Raw genomic sequence first — 27,863 nt, forward strand, 5'->3', positions numbered from 1 at the left:
CGTGCGCGTCTTCTTTGGGCTTCTGGAACTTGGCCTGAACTCGTTTCCAGCCGGCACGAAGACGAGCCGTGAGGCAATTTGTTGGTATCAGGTGCGTCGCGTGTCTCAAGTTGTAAGCCTCGTGGCCCGGCAATTAACTCTATTACCATCCTGCGTTATTACACGTATATCCGAGTGGCCTTGTACCGCACGGTCATAAGGGACGAGGCACCGCCTCGTAGAACCAACTTGTTAAGCCCTGGCTTTGGCCGACCGTTCCGCCAAATGCAACGGCGCTTTGAGATCCTTTTTGGAGTTACGCTATAAAGCGCGTTATACGGTGTAGGTACACGAGAGCAACGTCTAACCCGAGGCGGTCTACACTAGGTCGACAACCGCCTACCTACCACCCACCGACCTAACCTGCGAGACGAAAGAACAGACAAAACGTATATTCATCTTTTGTCCGGACACACGGAGCTCTGTCCAGCAACTCAATAGCCTGTCTAGCTCCATTTCGACCGCCAGCCTTTCGCTCGGAGTCTCTTCCGCCGTACAGCGAGGGACGAGAAAGGGACATGCAGGGACACAGGGGACCCTGAACACAGAAAAGACATTAGCCAGTCTATTCCTCTAACTGTAGTCAACTTGACTGCGCTCAGGTTAACCTAATTTGAGTTCACTCGGCTCGCTGCGGACTCGGCTGCTGGTCGATGCTGGTCCACAACGAGGGTATCTCTTCTCTTCGCAAGCTGGTAATTCGGTAGCTTTGCTGGTGAAATCGTGGGAATCGCTGGTCGCCACTCAAACCTTCGATTCGGTTGATCCGATTCATTTGCTTTCGCTCCAATTAGAACACGGTTCCGTATTTTTTGGTCCTGCAAAGCACTCGCGGCAAGGTGGCCATACGCTTATGTGGATGGAAGCAAAGAGGATGCGGATACCGGGTGGTGGAAAACCCCGGTCCAATTATCGCCGCACGGGTCGCAATCAGCGCGAGTGCCGGGCCAGGAACGAGACCTTCTGGCTCCTCTCTCGCGCCTTCCTTCCCTCTTTCGGCGTCCCGCTCGCTCAGCCGGGTCTCATCCTCACGTGTTTTCCCGAGTTTCCACCCGCAGAATCAAAGTTTCACGTATTAAATGCTAATGAGAACATTTCGCATAATGGCATGTATGCGTCCTGACGAGTGCGCGAATTAATGGCACGGCCGGAGAGGGACTGGGACGGCAGACCTGCGAAGCAAAACAGGCGGAGAGAGAGAGAGAGAGAGAGAAGCGGGCTGGCGTTGAAACGCTGAAGCTCTGCTTCAAATGAACAAGACGATGCTAAAAGTTAATTAAATTCTTGCCCTGTACGGACTGAAACTACCCGTGATGGAACTCCTCGGAGGAAAGGTGTGGCCTTGAATGAAGACCATGAGGATTACTACCTGGAAATAGGAATTTAGGGAGGGTGGTTGGTGGTTATTACCACCGTTTCTATCACGTCTCGATGCGAGTGCAGCGACTCCGCATTTTCCAAGTACCAAAAATTGTGCGAAAAACTGAGGGCGTGAGTCGAAACTATGAGGTGCATCATGCAAATTTCCAGTTCACGTTGAACGTTCGTACTTGAAAGAGCAATTATGGCGGCTCAAGCGGTGCGGAGCTTAAAAAGCTTAACCTCTCAAATAGCTCGTCAGCGTCGCGACGCAAAGAGGGACTGGTTTATTAGCGCTTGGATTTAAATTCTTTGCATTGTGGACCACGCTGCCAGCAGCTCGGCAACGTTTGCATAAGCGAGTTCCACAAATTGCCTTTTTGATATGTAGATAAGCGTATTGAGTGAAGCTTGCGGAAGGAGGGAGGCGGTTTCCTCGCACTTTTACCGCTCTCGGGGCAGTCGAGGAGAAAAATTCACCGCGTGGAAATCGACGGAATGTGACACGCCGGTTTTACGTGCGAGGGATAAAGGTTGCCGTCGTTATAGGTACCGGAGGAGCAAGGAGCCGGGAAGCAAGAAGACAAGGCGAGAAGTAACCGGATTATGATTGACTCAAATTGACACTCATTATTTGAAGGAATTGCATTAGGGTTAATCACCCCGTTGCAGAACTGATGTACTTTGCTCGACGGCGAAGACGCGTCGGCGTTGCGGCTCCGTGGGCGTATCCCAGGATATAAACAAATTATACGCGAATGGTTTCTTGGCGGTGATTAGCGGTAAACCTCGTTAGTGAAGTTCGCGCGACCCCGCCTCCACTAACAGCTACGTCCTCGGCTCCTCGACGCAGACTCGCTGCCACTTTTCCAACTAATATTATTTCTAACGGACCCGCAGCGCCGTCACAACCAATGATCGTGCGTTTCTTCGACCCCCCAAGGAACCTGCGACGATTTCACGTAGCTGCGAGCTTCTGGCACAGGGCGAAAAGCGGTAAAACGCTGTCCAAAGCCGGGTCAACGTATCGCCTGACCGGGACGCAGATCCTTCCGAGGATAAATGGTCTCCTTGGGCCAACGACTCTCCTACAAGTAAGATCCTTCGCGGCAGACGTTCCCCGATGAGCAACCGCCGCGGTGCTCCTCTCCCGTGGGATTCACCCCCTGCAGAAACGGGATCAACTCCTGCAGGAATACCGGGAAGGGTCGCCGATGGTAGCGCGCAATTATTGGCTGGTTCATTCGGGATAAGATCGTTCATTTGCCTCTGTTATACCTGGTAAACAGATTTTCTCGTCAAGGATTCCGGTGACCGGGTTAGCCAATTTAATATCCGGTGTCCGTAACGAGGCCGGATTGTTCACCCCGATCGTGACGCTGATGGGGTATTTTTTTCTCCATCGTCGAAGCACAGTTTCGACCTTATGCTCCATTCGTGCCCCAGTGATCCTGCAGACCAGACCTTGAACTCCGCGAACTTCTATAATTAATCGCCGATCAACTTTCGCGGACCACGCAGCTCGCGTCAAGAATCTCGGAAGTTTTCGACGAATTGAACCGACTTTTACCCACCTCGGGCCCCGCCGTCTTCCTCGTCGTTACGCCCTTCGGACCCCCATTAGTATGCCGTGGTCGTCGCGACGAACCCCAAGTTTGTCGCCATACGGAGCAACACGCCCGCGGTCCGTCCTCTTCGAAATTGTTTTACTCTTCGATATGCCGCCCGCGTCCCCCGAAATCTCCAGTCGATGTCCTCGGGAATGAAGGTTGAATTTTCCTCCCCCCCCCCCCCCCTTCAAAACCCTCACGAAGAAGCCGTTCAATTTGTCGTTTACCTATATAGGTATCCGACGAACGAAAAAGAAGGAAAAAAATGGACACCAACTGTGAAAACTTGGCCCAAAAATTTATACGTGTACATATGTATACATATATATATGTGTGTGTGTATGTATACTGTTTCCGGCAAATGAGCAGCGCCAAGGAATTGGCCTCGTCAAGTGTGAGTTCGTGACAAAGAGGTTGGCAAGGAGGACGAGGTCCTCGGATAGTGTCCGAAAAACTGGGGTTGTTTCTCGGATGAAACACGGCGAAGGGAGTTCCCGAGACACTAATGGCATTTTTATTATTTCTTCGCGTTCGGTAATGGGAGTAGTAGTCCGGTCCATTGGACGCCTGACAGCGCTGACAGGAGCCTCTCCTTTTCCACTCCTCCATCTCTCGGGGACGGCGATCCGATCGGTGCCGCACACCTAGCTCTCTCGTCGACGTCGGAAACAATAAACCCGAGATGTCACGCGATATCGTCGCGAGCAAACCCTAAGGATTATATCGAAAGTCGTGCCCGGGTTACCCGCCGAAATTGGCTGACGAAACGGGTCAAAAAATCGCCTCTCCGATTCCCACGGGATCCTCAAAACTCAACAAATTCTATCGCTTCTCGAATCTACGAAGATCTCATCTTCGTGCGATAATTACGGGGTTCAAAGGATGCAGGATTCGTTCGGCTCTTTGTCAGCGATGGATATATATAAAACACCATTAACATGTTACGCTATTGAGCGCATACTTGGCAATGATCACACCTGCCACACCTGACAGATATGCGTGTAATCGGAGTCGAAAGAATTCCTCAAGTTTTCAAGAAGCACAGAATGGACAGAGGAGGCTTTTTGTCCAAGCGGAAGACCCGAAAGACATGCGAATGGAGGTCCGGAGTGGAAATATGTAAAAGCTTAGCGCGGCTTATGATTTCTCGCGAATGACTCGGACGAGAGAACCCAGACGCGTATAGGTAGAGGTGCTTTGATATACTCGAGCCGAGCCAGGTTCCGACCGTCAATCCCCTCGACTCTGTCCGGCTCGGTCCATCGCATGGCTTCCGATGAAATTTCGCGTCTTTCCAAGTGCGGCCTTTGATGCCCGGCAGTGTCGAGCTTACAGGCATTCTAATTTTCGACCCGGAATTACACGGGCTCAACTCTCCTCGCCCCTTCCGGATCGCGGCACAAAGACACTCGTCGATGCGTGGCATCGAGACACAAGGCGAAGCCCGGATTGGATTTCCCCGGTGTTGAGGAATCGAATCAAACTCGACGGCAGGCTGACCCCTGACCCTTTCTGGCTTGAAAAGTGTTTTTTATCACGGTGGTATACGGATTAGCGGAGACTGAGAAGTGGGGAAATACCGAGTGGAGTTCGGGCCTTGTCGTTCTTGGCCCTTGGTCGGGAATTTTAAAGAAAAACTTGCTCGCTCGGACACAAAGGGATCGGCGATGCTGACTGGTCTCTTAATCCTTTTGTGGCCGCGGGATTTCAAGTCTGGAGTGGCATGCTAACGGGGGGAAACAGCCCTCAGAGGAACTCTGTGTAATTGTCTGTCGCATGATTACCCGCCGTGCTTCGCGAGCTTTGCGCCATTTTCGAATCACCACTCTCAAAGCTCCCCGGTCATCCCGCGGGTCTATAACGCTCAGTGAACGCGAAATTTCAAAGACGCAAAGGCGGCTACGGTAGGTGGCTGCTTTATTAATTCACCGCGATAATCAACCGCCATTTAATCGCCGAGATTGGGGAACGAAACACAATTGAACAGAGAAAAGTTACTACCGGAAACCGATCCACTCGTGCTTCTTGTCTCTCGGTCGACAGACAACGAAGCCGAGACCTGAAATCTCGTAAGTATGTTTCACGGCGAGAAAAGAAGAATCGCCGAGATAAATCCGTGCTGCGATTTTGTTGCGAGAAGAAAGAATAAGGCTAAACGGGGGCCATGCCAGGGTAAGTCAAGGGAGCGAGAGAGGCTGCGGAATTGCAGCCCGGAGAGGAAAAAGGAAAAGGCAAATTCCTGAATAAACACATCCGCGCCTTTTTATGGCACCACTTTGGAGATCTGACGGTTTTTCTTCCCCTCTGTGTACCTCGCGTATTATTAACTCAACCACCGGAAAATATCAACAGCAGTTCCTTATCTTCGGGGGTGTCGACGGGTTATTTTATTTTATTTTATTTTCTCTCATTCCGCTTCATTCTTTTCCCTCGCCCGTGGCTTTTCTTCCACGAACCTCGCAAATCCTGATTCGCAATTGTCGACTCGTCGCTGTTTCTTCGTCTTTGAAATATTCTCCGTTTCTCCAAAGAATTGTGGAAATTAAATAACGCGTCTCGCACCCTCCGCCAAATCCGGACCCTGCACACCTTATACCCTCGGCGTTCCAAATCGCCTCTCTTTTAGACTTCGAATTGTAATTAACATTTGGTTCTCCCATTAGTGTAATTAAAGTGCCATTCCATAATCTAGGAGGCAGGACCACCTTATCTTCCTCGCCCCAGCCCCTCGGAGCCGAGGGCTGCTCTGCGCGTTCCCTGCGCCTTCCGATTCTCTCCTACGTTTCGGAATACGCCGAGTCCTTTCTCTCTTTCTCTCTCTCTCTCACTCTCTTTTACTCTCTCACATTCCCTCTTCTCTCCCCTTGGTCTCCGTTCCGACCAGAGGCAGTCTGGCTGGCTTTTCGAAAAATGATCGAACTCAGCTCGGTGGAATATTCACCCATTCGCCTCGATCCTGAGAGCATAAAAATGTCCGAAACCGGCGAACGAGCCCTTCGATGTCCGGATCGAGTACCTGTTGGTGAAATAAAATGGTAAACTTGTAAGCGGAGTGGACAGCGGTCGTAAATACCTTCGCGAGCAAGGGCGGAAGTCGGCGAGGGTATTTCCTTACTCTCAGTCGCGGATAAACCGATCGAGATATGGAACAAGATATGAATTCTCCACCTCGATGGTGTATCGAATCTTTCGAGCTGAAACTCCGGCGAACCCCGAAGCGCCGGAAAGGCAGTCCAATTTCTCAAACCTGTCCAATCCGTGTCGTATGCAAAATCAATCACGCTTCCCAGCCCCGCGGCCTCCGCCTCGCCAGAAGCCACACGTAATCCAACTCCGTGAAAGTTCCTCGCCCACTCGGTGAGATCGGCCCCTTCTTTTTTTCATTTATTTACATACTCCGAATATTCGACAGTCGTTGAATATACGTGAAAGTAGGTACTCGACGTTTTAGCGAGAAATCAATTTCGTCAAGTGCAATAACGAGTCACTCCGCATGGCAATTTTACACCAGCGATGTTAATTTCTTTTCAAGTCACGAGACCCGTGCAGTTATAACGGGGAAAACCGCTGGCTTACACCCCCAGAAATGAAAGGTCGAGATCCCGCGTTCCTTGGAAACAATAAAAACGCTTTGAAGAATTATCTGTCGTGTAAACCACAATCTCGGAGGTGCCCGATGCGCCGCATCACCGGGTGGCTTCAAGACCCCCGTGGATCGGTCCCTCGCTAATGGGGGCCCATAAAACTGTTATGGCTTGTTTATACGCTGTGGATACGGAAGTAGTTACGTTGTTAGACACGCTAGATATCCTGGAGGATGTAGAAAGAGAGAGTGAGGTGGAGAGGATAGAGAACGAGGCAGCAGACGCGTGTCAGATTGGAAATTTCATTTTCAATTTAGCTGAATAATTTTTGTGGTTAGAAAAAAAAAACAAAAAAAAAACGGAAAAAAAGAGCTGCAAGTATCGGGGGAAGCGCGTAGTCGCCTCGTATCAAAGACGGGGATTTTCAATCTAAGCTCAAACCTTCCCTGTCCGCATTTCAATTTACAAAATGCGTATGCTAAACTTTTCACTCCGGTTGACGCGAGCATGTCTTTTCCTTCTTTGGTGTGGCCTGACGGTAGCGGACGGGACAGCCGGGTAGCGACTGAGCAAAAATCAGCAAGTCAGATCCTGCAGGACATCGCGTGGCGACGGAGCCCGATTCCCAAATAAGTCGCTGGCAGTCGGGAATGAGCGGAAAGGCGAGTCTCGCTCTCCCTCGATGCCGGGAGCCGCGGCCAGAATCAAACGGAATTTCTAACTGATTAGATTTACCATGAGAAAAGTAAACGCCTGTCCGGTCTTGGAAACCGCGCGAAAAGAAGACGTCGAAAAGAAGAGGGGCTCCTTTGATTCTCGGTTAAATCCCAGCCATAACAAAGTCCCGTCTCGTTCCATCCGCACCCTTGGCATCCCGGTCACGCTTCGGGGTGCTCCACGGGTCCCCGGGTCTTACTCGAGCATCCCCTTTAATACCGGGAAGGACGGGCCCCGGCTCTAGCTCTGGGGTAGAATAAAGGGCCGATGGTTTTGGCCGCCCTGCTGAGGGGTTTGGATTAAAGGGCGAGCGAAGATCGGCTGGCTTTCCTTACAGCAGTTCTTTCGTGAATTTCATCAAAAGTATCGGGAGCACGTGGCTCGATAGCTCGCGTGCTCTTGAAAGAAACGGAAGTATGAAAAGTGAAGGGGTGGATAAGACGACGAAGAAGAAGAAGAAGAAGAAGAAGGAGCGGAAGAACTTAGTAGGGCACATAGTTGTACGCAGAACGAAAGTTCGTAACAAGTAAACTTATCGAATGTTTTTCCAGTCTTTCCAGAATGAAGGGTGATCAACCCTTACGGTTTGTTTTTTGCTTTCAGCTGTACCTGAGCAAAACCCGACAAGCTGCCCTCCGCGAAGATATCCAACAGCCGGTGAGCCGCGGCGTGGCGGCCAGTCTCACGCATCCCGTTCACATTAACGCACACCAAGAAGGTAGGAGAAGACCATTTTTGACGAATAACCGATGACGTGCACAGCGGAAGGACGCGGGCTTTTAAACTCCTATTAGCGCTTGTAACACGCTGTAGCGACCCCTGCGACCCCCTTCAGCGAACTTCCCTGCGTTTCACCTTGAAGCGGGAAAAGTTTTTCAACCCCCCGCGTATGGAAAAAAAAGAAAACATAGTAAAAAGAAAAAATGCGAACTCTCTTGTTTAATATCGTAACGACGAAAAGTCTTATATAAGTTAGCTTGGCGACTAAAACATCAAGAGGGTTTTACGGCAATGAAACGGCTCTCCGGGATGGGTTTTTTGATCGGAAATCAAGGGTGATGAACGGTGTTACGGGTTTTTTCCGGAAAAGCAAACACGAGGAAAGCGAGTTAACTCGCCGAGTGTGACGACACTGCTTTTCCTAGTTTATTCATTCACCGGCGTATGATCCAAGCATCCTCGGGTCGGCGGCTTCTAGAAGCCCTGCACGTATATACGCGAGCGTGCGAGTTCCGTCTCCGTCATGCATAACCCCACATCAGAACCGGGGCATAAATATTCTAATAACTTCGGAAACTAATATGATTGCATCCACGACGAATAATATCCTATTCCTCCTCGCGTTTACTGCCCCCCCGGTCGAATAACGAAATACCACGTTACAGACATCGAGATTGCCCCCCCATAAGGCTGGGCAACAACACTTGTATTAGTATTATTATTTCACCGAAACTTTTTCCATACACGCTTATGTGTATATATGCGCGATGTAGGCAGAGCGAGAATTTTCCGCGCCCTGCTTTCCAACCCTTCTTCTCTCTCTCTCTCTCTCTCTTTCCTGACACTGTTCGCTGTTCTATCATCGCAATTGATTTTTTGAAAATCCGTACACACAATATTTTTGGCTGACTCTTTTCCAATTTTATTATATTTTCCGCATCGGGCCGCTGCTTCGCTCGTCGACGAAATAAACCAGAGACAAACCGTGAGAGAGAAAGAGAAAGAGAAAGAGGAGAGCCCAGAGGTCTATGAATTATTTTGACCCGGCAGATTTATTCATCGGCTTTTTATACCGTCTCCCGAGGAGTCGAGTATCCCGTCTAACCTCCCACACGTAACGTGTTCGTCAATGATTCAGTACCCCGCGATCGATTACCGATCCGGATACTTGATACACCCACTTATACTACAAATCGGGCCAAATTAGCCCTCATGAATAGGGGTGAAAGGAGGCGGTGATTCAATCGGTGCTGGCAGCTCGTAAAACATGAATTACTTGACGCCTGTGCGTAACGGCCCTGACTCGGGTGTAGAATTGTCCAAAATAAATTCTGTCCCCTGTCTTGATGCCCAAATCGACTTCCGGTCGATTGAATCATTACGACTTCGTCGGTGCGCTACGTCTCAATTATTTCCAAACTTTTCCAGATCATGTTTATACTCGGCGAAAACGTCGAGTGAAATATCTTCTTACCTCCGATGTTGGTAACATCGATTTTTCATCCCCTGAAACTGCTGCATCTGAGCTCCGCGCGTCAATCGAGAACTTAAACCCCCGGCTGCAAAATTAACGTCTAGTAAAATGCGGCAGCGCATAAATGCAACGAATCGATAATTATTACTCCACGGGCAGCGTATTCCGGTGCGAAGCACGTGTGCGGGTGCGATGGTGGGTGTAACGTGTAACCGTGTGCGCCATGATAATCCTGAGAAGATTAACGAGGTGGACTCCTCTAGCTGCCTCAGCTCGCCCGCTGCTTCCAAGACGTATAAGAGGTTAGCGGCGAGGGGTTGGGGGCTGAGAGGAGGAGAGGAAGAGAGGAAGAGAGTGTGTGGCGGCGTCCCGACGGTGTGCGGTGGCTGCGGTGGGCGCCCCTTGCCCGTTCCCTACATTAACGCAATTATGAATTTGTCGCTTTGGGATCTGACAATACAAGATGTTGCTCTCCTCTTCCGCCGCCACCGGCTGCCTGTGCTCCTTGCGCGCATATTAATGTCCCTCGTACACGATGACTGCCTGCCTACCCTTGGTTCCTGGTTTGTATACTTGGAAGTGAGAGAAAAATTCCCGGTGGGAATTGGGGCGATCCCGTTTCACCACCGGGTGTAGTTTAATGCCGAGGTGATGCAGGGAAACAGGTATTACAGAGTGTATGCGTATGACCGTCGATGGCGATAGAGAGGTCAGGACTAGGCCGAGGAAACGACGCCCGTAGCGTGGAAGGTGAAATCCGAGGACTAGCCTAAATACACCGGACGATGGACCGCGGTCCTGGTAACACCGGGGCGAGTGGTCCGTGGGTGGTGAAGGGGTGAGGGCGAGTGCCTAGTCAGCCCTTAATATCATAAGAGCTGCCGGACCCGCGCAAACAACCCCAGCAGACCTAACATAACCTCTGGTAAGCACTAGAAACCCCGTCTCCGTACGTGCAGGGGTGGCCTATTATCACTAACTAATATGGGAGCCTAATTGAAACCTCCGCCTTTGTTTCTAATTCTATGCCCGCGTTCTCGAATGCCGCCCGAGCGCTCTCGGCCTCGCTGTAATATGGACATGTGGGGGACGACACGCTGGAAACCCGTTCCCAAAAGCACAATATTTCTCTTTCACGTTCGAGGACCGCCCCCTGCCTTCGGGGGGTGACCTTCTCAAATAGTCAAGCGCTAGGAGTTCCCTTGTTTCTGGAGCTCCGCACAGTCGAAGAGGTTAAATCGGATTTCCGAAAAATACCGCCCCGAGGTGAACACCGTTCACGAGCCAACAGCGAAGCGAACGGAAGGGTGAAAAAGCGTAAAAGGTGCAGAGATGAGGCTGGGAGGGCGAAGAGGCCGCGTTATTGAAGCATTTCACGCACGAGTGATAACGCTTAGCGAATTCACCGTCCGGAGGACTCGCCCTACAACGTTTTGCAGGCCGTCGACTGAGCGGCACTCGGATGGTAGCTGCCCCGTTGCACCCTGTCGAGCGACACGTTCTACCGACGGAAAAATGTCTCCTCTGCCCTCTCCGCTGCTCGTTCAAAATCACCTCCCTGACACCTGTGGCTTCCGTGCGTGTCGTACCACATGCACATACGTTCTATGTGTAGGTATACCTTTGTTTGTACGATCGAACGCGCTTCCGGGGGTGAGATAAATATAAAAATAAAGATTATAGGCATATGAACCCACATGTTGCTAAAATTAAATTGGACATGGACGAAAAATATATGAAGAAGATGACGTTACTCGTTTCGGAAATCGTTCGGAATGATTTTCAACCGAGGATAACAATTCTAACCCTTCTTTGACACACTCACTTCATCGTCCCTGTTATTAACAACCCTTTGGTCGGATTTTAGTTCAAAAATTCAGAGATACCCAGGGAAATACGTCAAATATGAAATTAGATTGTTCAAAAAAATTATTTAAAATTGTCAAGTATGGGAAAAGTGAGCATTCAGTAAAAAATTCGTCCGGGTCAAAATGACCTGGGGTGTCAACGAAGGGTTAACCGAAGACTGAGACAATTGTCGGTTTAAGTGTACTAAATTTCAGGTTCACTTTGCTCGCATCTAACGGCTGATGAATTTAGACGGTAAACGTTTTATTCGTAAGTGGAAATATTCCGGTCTTCCAAACCTACTGTCCTCAGCTTCGACTGCCAAGTCCTGCGAACCAAAGGAGGAGACATCGTGAGTCCCAATTAACTAAAACATTTCAATTTCTCTGACATTTCCGCGGACTTCGTTGTCAATTATATGAATTGTGCCGTAACTCGAAGCCGAGCGAAAATCCTTAGTTAACACTCGACATCGCTCACAGCGCGCGGTGAGATCCTTAATAAGGTCGACGAGCAATAGGACAGACTCCACAAGTGGTGGACTTTACGGACTTAAGATTAATCCCCATAATTACCTGATTCCATCCCGAAGCGGTAGGCGAGGGCCCTTTATTTCGTTTTTACGTACCAGCCCCGGACTGGCTTGCAGGCTCGTTTTCCCTCCGGAGCGAGGAGAGTTTCTTTACATAGCCGCGTAGCTGCACACTGGCCGTAAAATGATTCGAGGCTTCGCAGCGAGGCGCGGGGCTCGCGTGACCGTAAAGATATTTATCAGGTAGAGTCCCCGGTCATCCTTTACGATCCGCGGCCACCGTTTTAGAAATACCAACCCGTGAAATCCCTCCCGCTCTTTTATAGCCACGCCTCCTTTATATCCTACCCTCGGAGCCGGTCGCGTGCCGCTTCGCTTTCTCCTTCGTGCCCTCCTCGCCCCGCTCGCTCTCTCTATTTTATTTTTTTATTTTTTTACTTTCTCCTTTTTTCAACCCCGATTTATCTCCTTTTCAATGCCACGAAGGTGCCGTCGAGGGGAAGGAGTCCCGTTCGAGGAACGATCCACAAGTAGGCCTGGAAATATGCTCACCACGTTTTATCCTTTCGGCAAAAAGAAGTCGACGGTTAAGGGAAAAGAAGAAACCACCCTCGTGGCTCTGCTCAACGGTGCCAAAAACTACCCCCGAATCTCGCTCAAAGTACGTCTGACATAAGAGGTAAAAAAATTCTGAATCTCTTAGGCTCTCAGAACCGCTCGTTTTTCGTCTTAAGAAAAAGCCTGATTTTCGAATACTCATTCGGTATTTTTCGGACTTTGATTTTTTGCACTATACTCCAGATTTTTCGCCCCTCGATATCTGGCTGGTCTCGCCGATGCAGCGGACAATAAGAATCGATATCCTAATTAGAAGGGGCTATTCCGCGCGGTCGAGTCTGTATCAAGGCCGGGTGTTGGCGAGGCGAAAATCCGGACGGGGATGCGGGCCGGAAGCAGGAGTCTGCGATGCCGACCGGACCCGACCGTCCCACCGGAAACGCTATTCACACGGCGACTCCCTACGCCGACGTTTTCCCGGGCTTCCCTTCTCGCTCCCTATTTCACCGCCTACACGACCGGCCATACTCAGAATCCCCGCGTACGGCTTGCTAGCCTCCCTCGCGACTGCCACCGATACGCATCCCTGAATAAACAAAGCTCGGCGAAAAAAAAAGTTGAGCAAAGTCGCTAAAATAATCATACGCGTGGTTACCGCCGGCTAACGTCCACAGAGTAACGAACGTCCAAGTTAATTACCACGCGTGGAAATTCGCCGCATTCTCCAACCCCCACCTCTTCCCAAAACGCTGAAGATTTCTCTCGCTTTTTAAATAACGCCACATATTTCTCTCCAAGTCGGTGCTCCGCGATCTCGGTATAAAAAAATAACATTGAAAAACAACGGTGAAATGTAATCAAACAAAGCAAATAATTACAAGTGTACCGTGCAAAGAAACCTTGACCAAAAGTTCGTTGCAGGGGATGGTAAAGCTTCCAGATTTCTGATCGTACTGTACGGTCACCCTGTGTAGGTGTACAATAGTGTACATGCTTGAGTGATCCGGTCTATTCCCATGTTTTATATCAAGCTGGAGTAATTGCAGTGGTTTATTTCATTGCGAGCGATAGGAACGCGGGGAAGCTGCAGTAGGAGTTGGTTGCGGGATAAACCGAGAGATGGAATAGAGTTTATTAGTCAATATAGAACGGTTAACGTCACATCCCATCAGCGGATAGAGTGCCATGAATGCTGTGGAAAAAATGTATATAATAATAACAAGAGAATAGAAGAGCAAGAGAGCTTCGTGCAGGCTCTGCACTCTATGAGATTAGTCAAGTCCAAATCCCTGTTCTTTCCAATTTACCCGGCATTCGCCCCGGGCAAGGTTATTTGTTCACGCCAATATTAATTAAGATATTGGTCACCGTGGGCCTCCGCCTAATGCTCCAACCTTCGGGAACAACGCTTCCGGGATTAAACTCTCTCTCGTGCCTCTTCACCCATTCCGCTGCACGCAGTGTGCAAAGAGGATTTTTCCGCCTTGATACCCTTTCTGGTACCCAAGGTGTTCAGCAGACCGATGCGCGTTGTCGTGAAATGAACGAATTACCTCTTTCGCTGGAATAACTCGGCGAGTAGAGTTTCGTGTTAGCGTTCATTCCATTTTAATCGTTCAAGTCTTTATAACTCTTCAGAAAAAGTAACTCAGCAGCAGAATTTGAGACCGTCTTTTATAAAAGTCAAGAGACTCTGATGATCGAATTCGGACCAACGAAGAACCTGGAAACTTGGTTCATCGTTGTCATTAGCTGATGATGAAGAAGCGTAGGAAATGAGTTTTAAAAAGCTTGATCCAAGTAATGCAGCTGACTACATCCTTCGCAGTATGAAAAACATTTCTAAAAAATATCAAACCATGACGAAACGTTGCTATTCGCCTCCATTTGATAGAGTTAACTCATACCGTTCACGGTTTGCCCATAACGATATCGGAATACTTGGCTTGTTATCAGCATTACGCATATATATTATAGGTATGTATAATACGCACGAAGTGCGATTCATTTGAAAGTCGGCATAGTTAACTAGCACGAGTCACTAATTCACACACTGAATAATTCTCATTTGTATCATCGCGTATCTCTGCACACGTCGTAATGGCAAATAACAATTACCAGAAGACTGATTAATTTTCAATCGTCATCGAGTCAGTCACGTTCGCGACGCATATGCGACTCTATTATTCTAACGCTGCGACCCGTCTGAACTTCATTTTTTCGAATAGTCCATGAACCGTATTATTTCACTTATCATGGCGAAGAACCGTCCCTTGTTACGATGGTGAATAATCTCCTTCTCACTCTCTCTCTCTCTTCTGTGATGGCTCGAAGATGTCAATGATGAAACCGACGCGACGGCGCCAGTGACGAGTCATTAGCAAAGTTCAATTGGGGTTGCATTGAACCCAATTTCTCGACAGTATTTGCTCGCGCTCTGGGTGCCGGAGGTTTGACCCCTCGTTAATCACCAAAGGCCAACTCAGAGACCTACCAGACGACGCGGACAAGCTGTGTAGTTGACCGCAGAGACTGACCGCTTTCTGAGGCTTCTACTGAGATCGATGCTAGCAGCTCTAGCCAAAAAGGAGCCGCCATAAGATCCTCCTGGTACCGAAAAATCCACCACCGTCGGAACCAATTTCCCAACGAAGATCTGGAGACAGCTTCAAAGCTGATGTATACTCAGAATGTACCTCCAAGGCAAAAGACGACGGGGCTAGAGATGGAGTAAGGTAAGGGCGGCATTAGCCAAGGCTTTGTTAGCAAACAGCGAGCAGTGGGTAGCATTGCCGAATTAGGGACTGATTTACGAAAGCAAACCAACACAGACATCGCCATGTACTGTAAACGATATTATTTCAGGTGATCAGTGACTTCGGGCAAAAATCATTGTTGTCATCACCAAGTGTAATGTGTGCCTGCAAATTCTTCAGTTTTGATTCGCGGTAAGCAAATATTCACCGGTATCCAGCTGACCACTGCCAGTCGAGAATCAGGAATTACTTTCGCCTTGCCCAGAAGCGCCGACAGACCCTTTTTCATTCTCTGACTCCCTCCAACGCTGGAGGTGGTGGACCGCAAAACCAACAAACGATATGCGCTGCCCGAGATATGCTTATGATGTCGACGTCCCGAGTCTGGCTACGTCGACACCCCTTATTCGGCTACTTTTGGGTGGCCACAACAATTACCAATTCAGAAAGAACACCATCTCGAGTGAAAAGTGAACATGAAGGGCTGCTGCCGTTGGAACCGAATCGGATGACGAATAATAAAACGCATTAAAAGTACAAGGCTGAAGGAATTGAGGCTAGATAATGAGGGTAGGCATACAGACCAATATTGAAGATAAGTAAACCAATTTATTTCAAAAAATACGTCATCAGATGTTCAGAAGCATCAGCAGGCCGTATGATAAATAACTTTTGAAGTAAGAGGTAAGGCAGGTTGCGAAGGGAGAACGGGAAAGCGGTAGGAGGGGTTAGAAAATCGCCCGGTATCTCTTCCGCCACGGGGGCCAACAGAGGTGACGTAATTACTGAGATTAATGTGGCCTTGAGCTTTTGGGAACTGAAGCTCTCCCGGCTTTTATCTCTGGCGGTATCATCCGGCGCTCAGCTTGGTTTCTCCGCTGCTCCAGGGTTCGTTGGAAAGTAATTCTGAAAAGAGAGAAGGACGAGGAGGATAGAAACGGTTTAAAACATCACTTGCTCGCCGAGATTCAACCATCGTGCTCATCAGGGCTTACAACGAGAAAAAAAAAATTAGTAGCCAGGTATTGCAATTGGAAAAAAAATGATAAAACTGCAAAAGGCCAACTTCTAACCACCACCAAGGAAACATACTCACCGGCTTTCTGGCTCCTTCCGTGATAGCTTTCCCGGATAGCGTCGACCTGAGTTTCCTGTCGACACCTAGCTGCAGCCCTCGACAGTAGAGGAGGAGCCTTGGTGTCTCCGGGCTGGTTTCCTCCTTGCGCTTCGTTGGCCGTTGCCGCACATTCAGCGCCAGCCTTCCCCAGACCCCTTTCTTTCTCCTCGGCAACGGCGTAACGCCGAGACAATGATATCGCAGGAAGAGCTGTGCCCCACCGCTTTACAACTCCCGACGGGCCTCCGGAACCCGACTGAAATTAATATCATAAATAATGTTATAAAAAAAATTAATAATAATAATAATACAATGCTCTCCCGTTCCACCCCCCGATTCTTACCGCCTTTTCTATTACACAGGCACTCCCATTTGACCTTACCTCGAGCCAAGGAGCAACATGAAAGACAACTCGTAGATTATTTGTGGGCACCTCCGCAGGTTTTACGTTATTATTTTGTTGCTGGGATGAAAGAGCAGGCATAAGGGTGGTCCACCAACTAATCGAATCATTTCTTGGGTCTGGCATGATTGTTCCAACAGGAAATTAACAGGAAAAAATGACGAACGGTACTTGAGTGGAATTAAGGTAAAGCATCTTCAGCTAATTCACAAAAACATCATCGCAAGTCTTTTCACATATTGGTAAAATTACATACCCTACGATAACTGTGCTGAGAAGTGAAGGAAGGAGTATTTTTTCGTTTCACAGATTTCTTCATGGGGGTGGATGTGCATTATCGCGGTAGGTTCTTATCTTCGTTATTGCCAGCTCTGACTAGGCAGTCGACGGGGATTAGAGGGTGGTGCAGGAAAGGTGAGAGAGGGTTGTGATACTACACGTGGAAATCTACCTGTAGCTTCGTCTTCCGACGCCACAAAGACAATGGGGCGAATTAGCACCGCGTATGTGCCATATCTTCTGTTTCATCAGCATTTGAGGGCGTTCAAAAGCACTACGGGGGTGAGTGGCGCCGCGCTACTTCTGCTGCTTTGTACCATCAAGATGATTATATTGCCATTCAGAAGTGAAACGCAACCCGTTTCGTCGCAGACTCCGCGAGGATAGTCCGCTTCTCTCTATCTCTCTCTCTTCGCTCGTGCAATTTCACCCCGTAGATTCTGCAAATTTTCAACCCAATACGAGTGTACGATCTGCTACAGCACGGAGTGGCAAAGAGGAAAAAAACAGTTTTCCCGATTAATCTGACCGCGTTTTTCGACCTTCCTCGTCGCTTTGTCTTCCACTGGGACTTGGGTATATCTCGCATTTATCTCTTCGGCCGACTCGGTGGTCGCGGTCGGGCGGCACTGGCGCTCATTAAGTTTTTGGTTGAATGCCAGGCGAAGCCGCGACGTGGAGATCTCGGGATAACCGTGATCTCAAAGGGTTAGTCGTTGGACGTCGCCCCACGGCAAGCCCAGGCTAAGAGTTACGCTAAGAGGGTCGGGCGTTCGGGCGGGTAGTGAAGGGAAACGAGAGAGAGGGATAGGGATCACCCGGGAAAGAAGAACGGGAAGAAGCGACGAGGACGAGATGCCCGAGTGGCCCACGGGCGGCGGCACTTAATGGAATTAAAAGTAAGCCTAGATAGTAATTCGGTTTATCTCGGTAAATACGTCGTTGAATATACTCTTGGTCTGCAGTTAGGAACGCAGAGACCGAGACGGAGATCCAGGAAAGAGAATAGGTACGGTGATGAAGAATTGTGAAATTTTCGACCGGCTGGAGAGGCAAGCCTCAGTGGATGGAGGCGAGGTTTAATGCTAAATGCGATGAACGATAATTCCTCTCAATTATCCTGGAACCTCGAGACAAGATTTTGAAAACCCTTGTACGCAGAGCGACTGAAAAAATCCTCAATGCACTCCGAGTATTTCCTGTGATAAACTCAACGAACTATTCTTTGAAAAGAATTCTTTCATTGCAAACATCAAAACTAGAAGAAGTTAACGGTGAGCAACAACTTGACTTCCTAAAATGTGTACGTTTATAAGTGTTCTCTTGCGTCCGAATGCCTTTAACTATTTACTGTCAATGTGGGCACTGTAAATTATTAACCACTTGTTTTTAGATTTTCATGCTTTGGATCTTCGTTGGTGTATTTCAAACGATGCTACACGACTGGGGGTGTGAAGTTGAGCAGAATTTTCGGAAGCTCGCCTGATGGACATTCCGTGATGAAAGAGTCGTCATGACGCAGCTACGAACTTATTCTACTTGATTTTTGTAAAATTTGATGATCATTAGAGATTCGTAAGAAAATCCAGTTTGTATTGAAACGAAATGCATTTGTTGACTAGATACTAATAACTATAAATGTTGGATCTGTGTTATGTTCGATGTGTACATAGTTCATTGCACATAATGATTACAATGATATATACGGATATCTTACAATTAAATAATATAGTGCATCTACATCGTATTCATGGATAGGTTCCGAGTGACTCAGTATTTTCTTGATACCCGAACGAAAAGGGTTTCCTGCATATAGAATCTTTTACTTATCTATAATAAACGTATCGTTTGTATCTACTGTCACTTGTGTCGCCGGTCAATGGCACACGTGATTTATTCGGAATGGTAACTCGTTCCACTTTCAAGTACAAGAAGTGAAGTTGGCCACTGGGAACCTATGATGACTCATTTCTATACGTACTTTTGACAATATATCATGTAATAATGTGAACATAAGAATAATAAACGAGCACTCATTTTTGTAATGAACATTTTTGGTCTCAGATTCAATTTGTATAACCCTTTCCTAACTAATTAAATCCCCAGAAACTCGAAAAACGCAGCAAAAGAGCGTCGCAGCAACAGCACAAAAATCACGACTGAAATTCTTCGTTTTTTGACTGTAACTGTTTATTCGATGATGACGGCGTATTGGGACTGTGCCAAATCAATTTATCTCGCAGAATTACGTCGGATTAGAGTCAGAAAGAATTTATTCCAACACTTTTCAGAATCGCGAAAATTTTCGCCAAAAATACAATGGGGTTAACCTTCCTTTTTTTTTGACCGAAAAATTTTCCGTCTTAGGATCGATTTGTATGACCCTTTCCCGAACAATTGGACCCCCAGGAACTCAGGAAACGCAGCGAAAAGTGCGTGGGACCAACAGGAGAGAAACTACGGAGGAAAAAGCACCTGCCAAAAAGTGTCAAAACTACAGGTTCTCGTTTTTTGGCTGTAACTTCTGATGCGTTGATCGCAGCGTCCTGGGACTGCGCCCAATCGATTTCTCTCGCGAAATTACGTCGGATTAGTGTCGGAAAGAATTTATTCCAGCACTTTTCAAAATCGCGAAAATTTTCGCCAACAATACAAAGGGGTTAACCTTCCTTTTTTTTTGACCGAAAAATTTTCCGTCTTAGAATCGATTTGTATGACCCTTTCCCGACCAATTGGACCCCCAGGAACTCAGAAAACGCAGCGAAAAGTGCGTGGGACCAACAGGAGAGAAACTACGGAGGAAAAAGCACCTGCTGGAAAGTGTCAAAAATACAGGTTCTCGTTTTTTGGCTGTAACTTCTGATGCGTTGATCGCAGCGTCCTGGGACTGCGCCCAATCGATTTCTCTCGCAAAATTACGTCGGATTAGTGTCAGAAAGAATTTATTCCAGCACTTTTCAGAATCGCGAAAATTTTCGCCAAAAATACGAAGGGGTTAACCTTCCTTTTTTTTTGACCGAAAAATTTTCCGTCTTAGAATCGATTTGTATGACCCTTTCCCGAACAATTGGACCCCCAGGAACTCAGGAAACGCAGCGAAAAGTGCGTGGGACCAACAGGAGAGAAACTACGGAGGAAAAAGCACCTGCTGAAAAGTGTCAAAAATACGGGTTCTCGTTTTTTGGCTGTAACTTCTGATGCGTTGATCGCAGCGTCCTGGGACTGCGCCCAATCGATTTCTCTCGCGAAATTACGTCGGATTAGTGTCGGAAAGAATTTATTCCAGCACTTTTCAAAATCGCGAAAATTTTCGCCAACAATACAAAGGGGTTAACCTTCCTTTTTTTTTGACCGAAAAATTTTCCGTCTTAGAATCGATTTGTATGGCCCTTTTCCGACCAATTGGACCCCCAGGAACTCAGAAAACGCAGCGAAAGGTGCGTGGGACCAACAGGAGAGAAACTACGGGGAAAAAAGCACCTGCTGGAAAGTGTCAAAAATACAGGTTCTCGTTTTTTGGCTGTAACTTCTGATGCGTTGATCGCAGCGTCCTGGGACTGCGCCCAATCGATTTCTCCCGCAAAATTACGTCGGATTAGTGTCAGAAAGAATTTATTCCAGCACTTTTCAAAATCGCGAAAATTTTCGCCAAAAATACAAAGGGGTTAACCTTCCTTTTTTTTTGACCGGAAAATTTTCCGTCTTGGAATCGATTTGTATGACCCTTTTCCGACCAATTGGACCCCCAGGAACTCAGAGAACGCAGCGGAAAGTGCGTGGGACCAACAGGAGAGAAACTACGGAGGAAAAAGCACCTGCTGAAAAGTGTCAAAAATACAGGTTCTCGTTTTTTGGCTGTAACTTCTGATGCGTTGATCGCAGCGTCCTGGGACTGCGCCCAATCGATTTCTCTCGCAAAATTACGTCGGATTAGTGTCAGAAAGAATTTATTCCAGCACTTTTCAGATCGCGAAAATTTTCGCCAAAAATACAAAGGGGTTAACCTTCCTTTTTTTTTGACCGAAAAATTTTGCGTCTTAGAATCGATTTGTATGACCCTTTCCCGAACAATTGGACCTCCAGGAACTCAGAAAACGCAGCGAAAAGTGCGTGGGACCAACAGGAGAGAAACTACGGAGGAAAAAGCACCTGCCAAAAAGTGTCAAAACTACAGGTTCTCGTTTTTTGGCTGTAACTTCTGATGCGTTGATCGCAGCGTCCTGGGACTGCGCCCAATCGATTTCTCTCGCAAAATTACGTCGGATGAGTGTCGGAAAGAATTTATTTCAGCACTTTTCAAAATCGCGAAAATTTTCGCCAACAATACTAAGGGGTTGACCTTCCTTTTTTTTTGACCGGAAAATTTTCCGTCTTGGAATCGATTTGTATGACCCTTTTCCGACCAATTGGACCCCCAGGAACTCAGAGAACGCAGCGGAAAGTGCGTGGGACCAACAGGAGAGAAACTACGGAGGAAAAAGCACCTGCTGAAAAGTGTCAAAAATACAGGTTCTCGTTTTTTGGCTGTAACTTCTGATGCGTTGATCGCAGCGTCCTGGGACTGCGCCCAATCGATTTCTCTCACAAAATTACGTCGGATTAGTGTCAGAAAGAATTTATTCCAGCACTATTCAAAATCGCGAAAATTTTTGTCAAAAATACAAAGGGGTTAACCTTCCTTTTTTTTTGACCGAAAAATTTTCCGTCTCAGAATCGATTTGTATGGCCCTTTCCCGACCAATTGGACCCCCAGGAACTCAGAAAACGCAGCGAAAAAAGCGTGGGATCAACAGGAGAGAAACTACGGTGGAAAAAGCACCTGCTGAAAAGTGTCAAAAATACAGGTTCTCGTTTTTTGGCTGTAACTTCTGATGCGTTGATCGCAGCGTCCTGGGACTGCGCCCAATCGATTTCTCTCGCAAAATTACGTCGGATTAGTGTCAGAAAGAATTTATTCCAGCACTATTCAGAATCGCGAAAATTTTCGCCAAAAATACAAAGGGGTTAACCTTCCTTTTTTTTTGACCGAAAAATTTTCCGTCTCAGAATCGATTTGTATGGCCCTTTCCCGACCAATTGGACCCCCAGGAACTCAGAAAACGCAGCGAAAAAAGCGTGGGATCAACAGGAGAGAAACTACGGTGGAAAAAGCACCTGCTGAAAAGTGTCAAAAATACAGGTTCTCGTTTTTTGGCTGTAACTTCTGATGCGTTGATCGCAGCGTCCTGTGACTGCGCCCAATCGATTTCTCTCGCAAAATTACGTCGGATTAGTGTCAGAAAGAATTTATTCCAGCACTATTCAGAATCGCGAAAATTTTCGCCAAAAATACAAAGGGGTTAACCTTCCTTTTTTTTTGACCGAAAAATTTGCCGTCTAAGAATCGATTTGTATGGCCCTTTCCCGACCAATTGGACCCCCAGGAACTCAGAAAACGCAGCGAAAAGTGCGTGGGACCAACAGGAGAGAAACTACGGAGGAAAAAGCACCTGCTGAAAAGTGCCAAAAATACGGGTTCTCGTTTTTTGGCTGTAACTTCTGATGCGTTGATCGCAGCGTCCTGGGACTGCGCCCAATCAATTTCTCTCGCAAAATTACGTCGGATTAGTGTCAGAAAGAATTTATTCCAGCACTTTTCAAAATCGCGAAAATTTTCGCCATAAATACAAAGGGGTTAACCTTCCTTTTTTTTTGACCGAAAAATTTTCCGTCTCAGAATCGATTTGTATGACCCTTTCCCGACCAATTGGACCCCCAGGAACTTAGAAAACGCAGCGAAAAGTGCGTGGGACCAACAGGAGAATAAACTACGGAGGAAAAAGCACCTGCTGAAAAGTGTCAAAAATACAGGTTCTCGTTTTTTGGCTGTAACTTCTGGTGCGTTGATCGCAGCGTCCTGGGACTGCGCCCAATCAATTTCTCTCGCAAAATTACGTCGGATTAGTGTCAGAAAGAATTTATTCCAGCACTTTTCAGATCGCGAAAATTTTCGCCAAAAATACAAAGGGGTTAACCTTCCTTTTTTTTTGACCGAAAAATTTTGCGTCTTAGAATCGATTTGTATGACCCTTTCCCGAACAATTGGACCCCCAGGAACTCAGAAAACGCAGCGAAAAGTGCGTGGGACCAACAGGAGAGAAACTACGGAGGAAAAAGCACCTGCCAAAAAGTGTCAAAACTACAGGTTCTCGTTTTTTGGCTGTAACTTCTGGTGCGTTGATCGCAGCGTCCTGGGACTGCGCCCAATCGATTTCTCTCGCAAAATTACGTCGGATGAGTGTCGGAAAGAATTTATTCCAGCACTTTTCAAAATCGCGAAAATTTTCGCCAACAATACAAAGGGGTTAACCTTCCTTTTTTTTTGACCGGAAAATTTTCCGTCTTGGAATCGATTTGTATGACCCTTTTCCGACCAATTGGACCCCCAGGAACTCAGAGAACGCAGCGGAAAGTGCGTGGGACCAACAGGAGAGAAACTACGGAGGAAAAAGCACCTGCTGAAAAGTGTCAAAAATACAGGTTCTCGTTTTTTGGCTGTAACTTCTGATGCGTTGATCGCAGCGTCCTGGGACTGCGCCCAATCGATTTCTCTCACAAAATTACGTCGGATTAGTGTCAGAAAGAATTTATTCCAGCACTATTCAGAATCGCGAAAATTTTCGCCAAAAATACAAAGGGGTTAACCTTCCTTTTTTTTTGACCGAAAAATTTGCCGTCTAAGAATCGATTTGTATGGCCCTTTCCCGACCAATTGGACCCCCAGGAACTCAGAAAACGCAGCGAAAAGTGCGTGGGACCAACAGGAGAGAAACTACGGAGGAAAAAGCACCTGCTGAAAAGTGTCAAATATACAGGTTCTCGTTTTTTGGCTGTAACTTCTGATGCGTTGATCGCAGCGTCCTGGGACTGCGCCCAATCGATTTTTCTCGCAAAATTACGTCGGATTAATGTCAGAAAGAATTTATTCCAGCACTATTCAAAATCGCGAAAATTTTCGCCAAAAATACAAAGGGGTTAACCTTCCTTTTTTTTTGACCGAAAAATTTTCCGTCTTGGAATCGATTTGTATGACCCTTTTCCGACCAATTGGACCCCCAGGAACTCAGAAAACGCAGCGAAAAGTGCGTGGGACCAACAGGAAAGAAACTACGGAGGAAAAAGCACCTGCTGGAAAGTGTCAAAAATACAGGTTCTCGTTTTTTGGCTGTAACTTCTGATGCGTTGATCGCAGCGTCCTGGGACTGCGCCTAATCGATTTCTCTCGCAAAATTACGTCGAATCAGTGTCAGAAAGAATTTATTCCAGCACTTTTCAAAATCGCGAAAATTTTCGCTAAAAATACAAAGGGGTTAACCTTCCTTTTTTTTTGACCGAAAAATTTGCCGTCTAAGAATCGATTTGTATGGCCCTTTCCCGACCAATTGGACCCCCAGGAACTCAGAAAACGCAGCGAAAAGTGCGTGGGACCAACAAGAGAGAAACTACGGAGGAAAAAGCGCCTGCTGAAAAGTGTCAAAAATACAGGTTCTCGTTTTTTGGCTGTAACTTCTGATGCGTTGATCGCAGCGTCCTGGGACTGCGCCCAATCGATTTCTCTCACAAAATTACGTCGGATTAGTGTCAGAAAGAATTTATTCCAGCACTATTCAAAATCGCGAAAATTTTTGTCAAAAATACAAAGGGGTTAACCTTCCTTTTTTTTTGACCGAAAATTTTTCCGTCTCAGAATCGATTTGTATGGCCCTTTCCCGACCAATTGGACCCCCAGGAACTCAGAAAACGCAGCGAAAAAAGCGTGGGATCAACAGGAGAGAAACTACGGTGGAAAAAGCACCTGCTGAAAAGTGTCAAAAATACAGGTTCTCGTTTTTTGGCTGTAACTTCTGATGCGTTGATCGCAGCGTCCTGGGACTGCGCCCAATCGATTTCTCTCGCAAAATTACGTCGGATTAGTGTCAGAAAGAATTTATTCCAGCACTATTCAGAATCGCGAAAATTTTCGCCAAAAATACAAAGGGGTTAACCTTCCTTTTTTTTTGACCGAAAAATTTTCCGTCTCAGAATCGATTTGTATGGCCCTTTCCCGACCAATTGGACCCCCAGGAACTCAGAAAACGCAGCGAAAAAAGCGTGGGATCAACAGGAGAGAAACTACGGTGGAAAAAGCACCTGCTGAAAAGTGTCAAAAATACAGGTTCTCGTTTTTTGGCTGTAACTTCTGATGCGTTGATCGCAGCGTCCTGGGACTGCGCCCAATCGATTTCTCTCGCAAAATTACGTCGGATTAGTGTCAGAAAGAATTTATTCCAGCACTATTCAGAATCGCGAAAATTTTCGCCAAAAATACAAAGGGGTTAACCTTCCTTTTTTTTTGACCGAAAAATTTTCCGTCTTGGAATCGATTTGTATGACCCTTTTCCGACCAATTGGACCCCCAGGAACTCAGAAAACGCAGCGAAAAGTGCGTGGGACCAACAAGAGAGAAACTACGGAGGAAAAAGCGCCTGCTGAAAAGTGTCAAAAATACAGGTTCTCGTTTTTTGGCTGTAACTTCTGATGCGTTGATCGCAGCGTCCTGGGACTGCGCCCAATCGATTTCTCTCACAAAATTACGTCGGATTAGTGTCAGAAAGAATTTATTCCAGCACTATTCAAAATCGCGAAAATTTTTGTCAAAAATACAAAGGGGTTAACCTTCCTTTTTTTTTGACCGAAAATTTTTCCGTCTCAGAATCGATTTGTATGGCCCTTTCCCGACCAATTGGACCCCCAGGAACTCAGAAAACGCAGCGAAAAAAGCGTGGGATCAACAGGAGAGAAACTACGGTGGAAAAAGCACCTGCTGAAAAGTGTCAAAAATACAGGTTCTCGTTTTTTGGCTGTAACTTCTGATGCGTTGATCGCAGCGTCCTGGGACTGCGCCTAATCGATTTCTCTCGCAAAATTACGTCGAATCAGTGTCAGAAAGAATTTATTCCAGCACTTTTCAAAATCGCGAAAATTTTCGCTAAAAATACAAAGGGGTTAACCTTCCTTTTTTTTTGACCGAAAAATTTGCCGTCTAAGAATCGATTTGTATGGCCCTTTCCCGACCAATTGGACCCCCAGGAACTCAGAAAACGCAGCGAAAAAAGCGTGGGATCAACAGGAGAGAAACTACGGTGGAAAAAGCACCTGCTGAAAAGTGTCAAAAATACAGGTTCTCGTTTTTTGGCTGTAACTTCTGATGCGTTGATCGCAGCGTCCTGGGACTGCGCCCAATCGATTTCTCTCGCAAAATTACGTCGGATTAGTGTCAGAAAGAATTTATTCCAGCACTATTCAGAATCGCGAAAATTTTCGCCAAAAATACAAAGGGGTTAACCTTCCTTTTTTTTTGACCGAAAAATTTTCCGTCTTGGAATCGATTTGTATGACCCTTTTCCGACCAATTGGACCCCCAGGAACTCAGAAAACGCAGCGAAAAGTGCGTGGGACCAACAGGAGAGAAACTACGGAGGAAAAAGCACCTGCTGAAAAGTGCCAAAAATACAGGTTCTCGTTTTTTGGCTGTAACTTCTGATGCGTTGATCGCAGCGTCCTGGGACTGCGCCCAATCAATTTCTCTCGCAAAATTACGTCGGATTAGTGTCAGAAAGAATTTATTCCAGCACTTTTCAAAATCGCGAAAATTTTCGCCATAAATACAAAGGGGTTAACCTTCCTTTTTTTTTGACCGAAAAATTTTCCGTCTCAGAATCGATTTGTATGACCCTTTCCCGACCAATTGGACCCCCAGGAACTTAGAAAACGCAGCGAAAAGTGCGTGGGACCAACAGGAGAATAAACTACGGAGGAAAAAGCACCTGCTGAAAAGTGTCAAAAATACAGGTTCTCGTTTTTTGGCTGTAACTTCTGGTGCGTTGATCGCAGCGTCCTGGGACTGCGCCCAATCAATTTCTCTCGCAAAATTACGTCGGATTAGTGTCAGAAAGAATTTATTCCAGCACTTTTCAGATCGCGAAAATTTTTGCCAAAAATACAAAGGGGTTAACCTTCCTTTTTTTTTGACCGAAAAATTTTGCGTCTTAGAATCGATTTGTATGACCCTTTCCCGAACAATTGGACCCCCAGGAACTCAGAAAACGCAGCGAAAAGTGCGTGGGACCAACAGGAGAGAAACTACGGAGGAAAAAGCACCTGCCAAAAAGTGTCAAAACTACAGGTTCTCGTTCTTTGGCTGTAACTTCTGATGCGTTGATCGCAGCGTCCTGGGACTGCGCCCAATCGATTTCTCTCACAAAATTACGTCGGATTAGTGTCAGAAAGAATTTATTCCAGCACTATTCAGAATCGCGAAAATTTTCGCCAAAAATACAAAGGGGTTAACCTTCCTTTTTTTTTGACCGAAAAATTTGCCGTCTAAGAATCGATTTGTATGGCCCTTTCCCGACCAATTGGACCCCCAGGAACTCAGAAAACGCAGCGAAAAGTGCGTGGGACCAACAGGAGAGAAACTACGGAGGAAAAAGCACCTGCCAAAAAGTGTCAAAACTACAGGTTCTCGTTTTTTGGCTGTAACTTCTGGTGCGTTGATCGCAGCGTCCTGGGACTGCGCCCAATCGATTTCTCTCGCAAAATTACGTCGGATGAGTGTCGGAAAGAATTTATTCCAGCACTTTTCAAAATCGCGAAAATTTTCGCCAACAATACAAAGGGGTTAACCTTCCTTTTTTTTTGACCGGAAAATTTTCCGTCTTGGAATCGATTTGTATGACCCTTTTCCGACCAATTGGACCCCCAGGAACTCAGAGAACGCAGCGGAAAGTGCGTGGGACCAACAGGAGAGAAACTACGGAGGAAAAAGCACCTGCTGAAAAGTGTCAAA

The 27,863-nt window shown here is 47.0% G+C and overlaps 1 protein-coding gene across 1 annotated transcript in view; it reads left to right on the forward strand.

Moving 5' to 3' along the window:
- LOC124219881 (mucin-19) overlaps window positions 1-27,863 on the forward strand; it is a 267,722-nt gene that overhangs the window by 124,645 nt on the left and 115,214 nt on the right. The window contains exon 4 of the mRNA XM_069136456.1: window positions 7,913-8,027. Coding sequence (XP_068992557.1) covers window positions 7,913-8,027 — 115 coding nt within the window. The remainder of the gene's footprint in view (window positions 1-7,912; window positions 8,028-27,863) is intronic.

Source organism: Neodiprion pinetum, chromosome 5 (assembly GCF_021155775.2).
Source record: "Neodiprion pinetum isolate iyNeoPine1 chromosome 5, iyNeoPine1.2, whole genome shotgun sequence".
Taxonomy (NCBI): domain Eukaryota; kingdom Metazoa; phylum Arthropoda; class Insecta; order Hymenoptera; family Diprionidae; genus Neodiprion; species Neodiprion pinetum.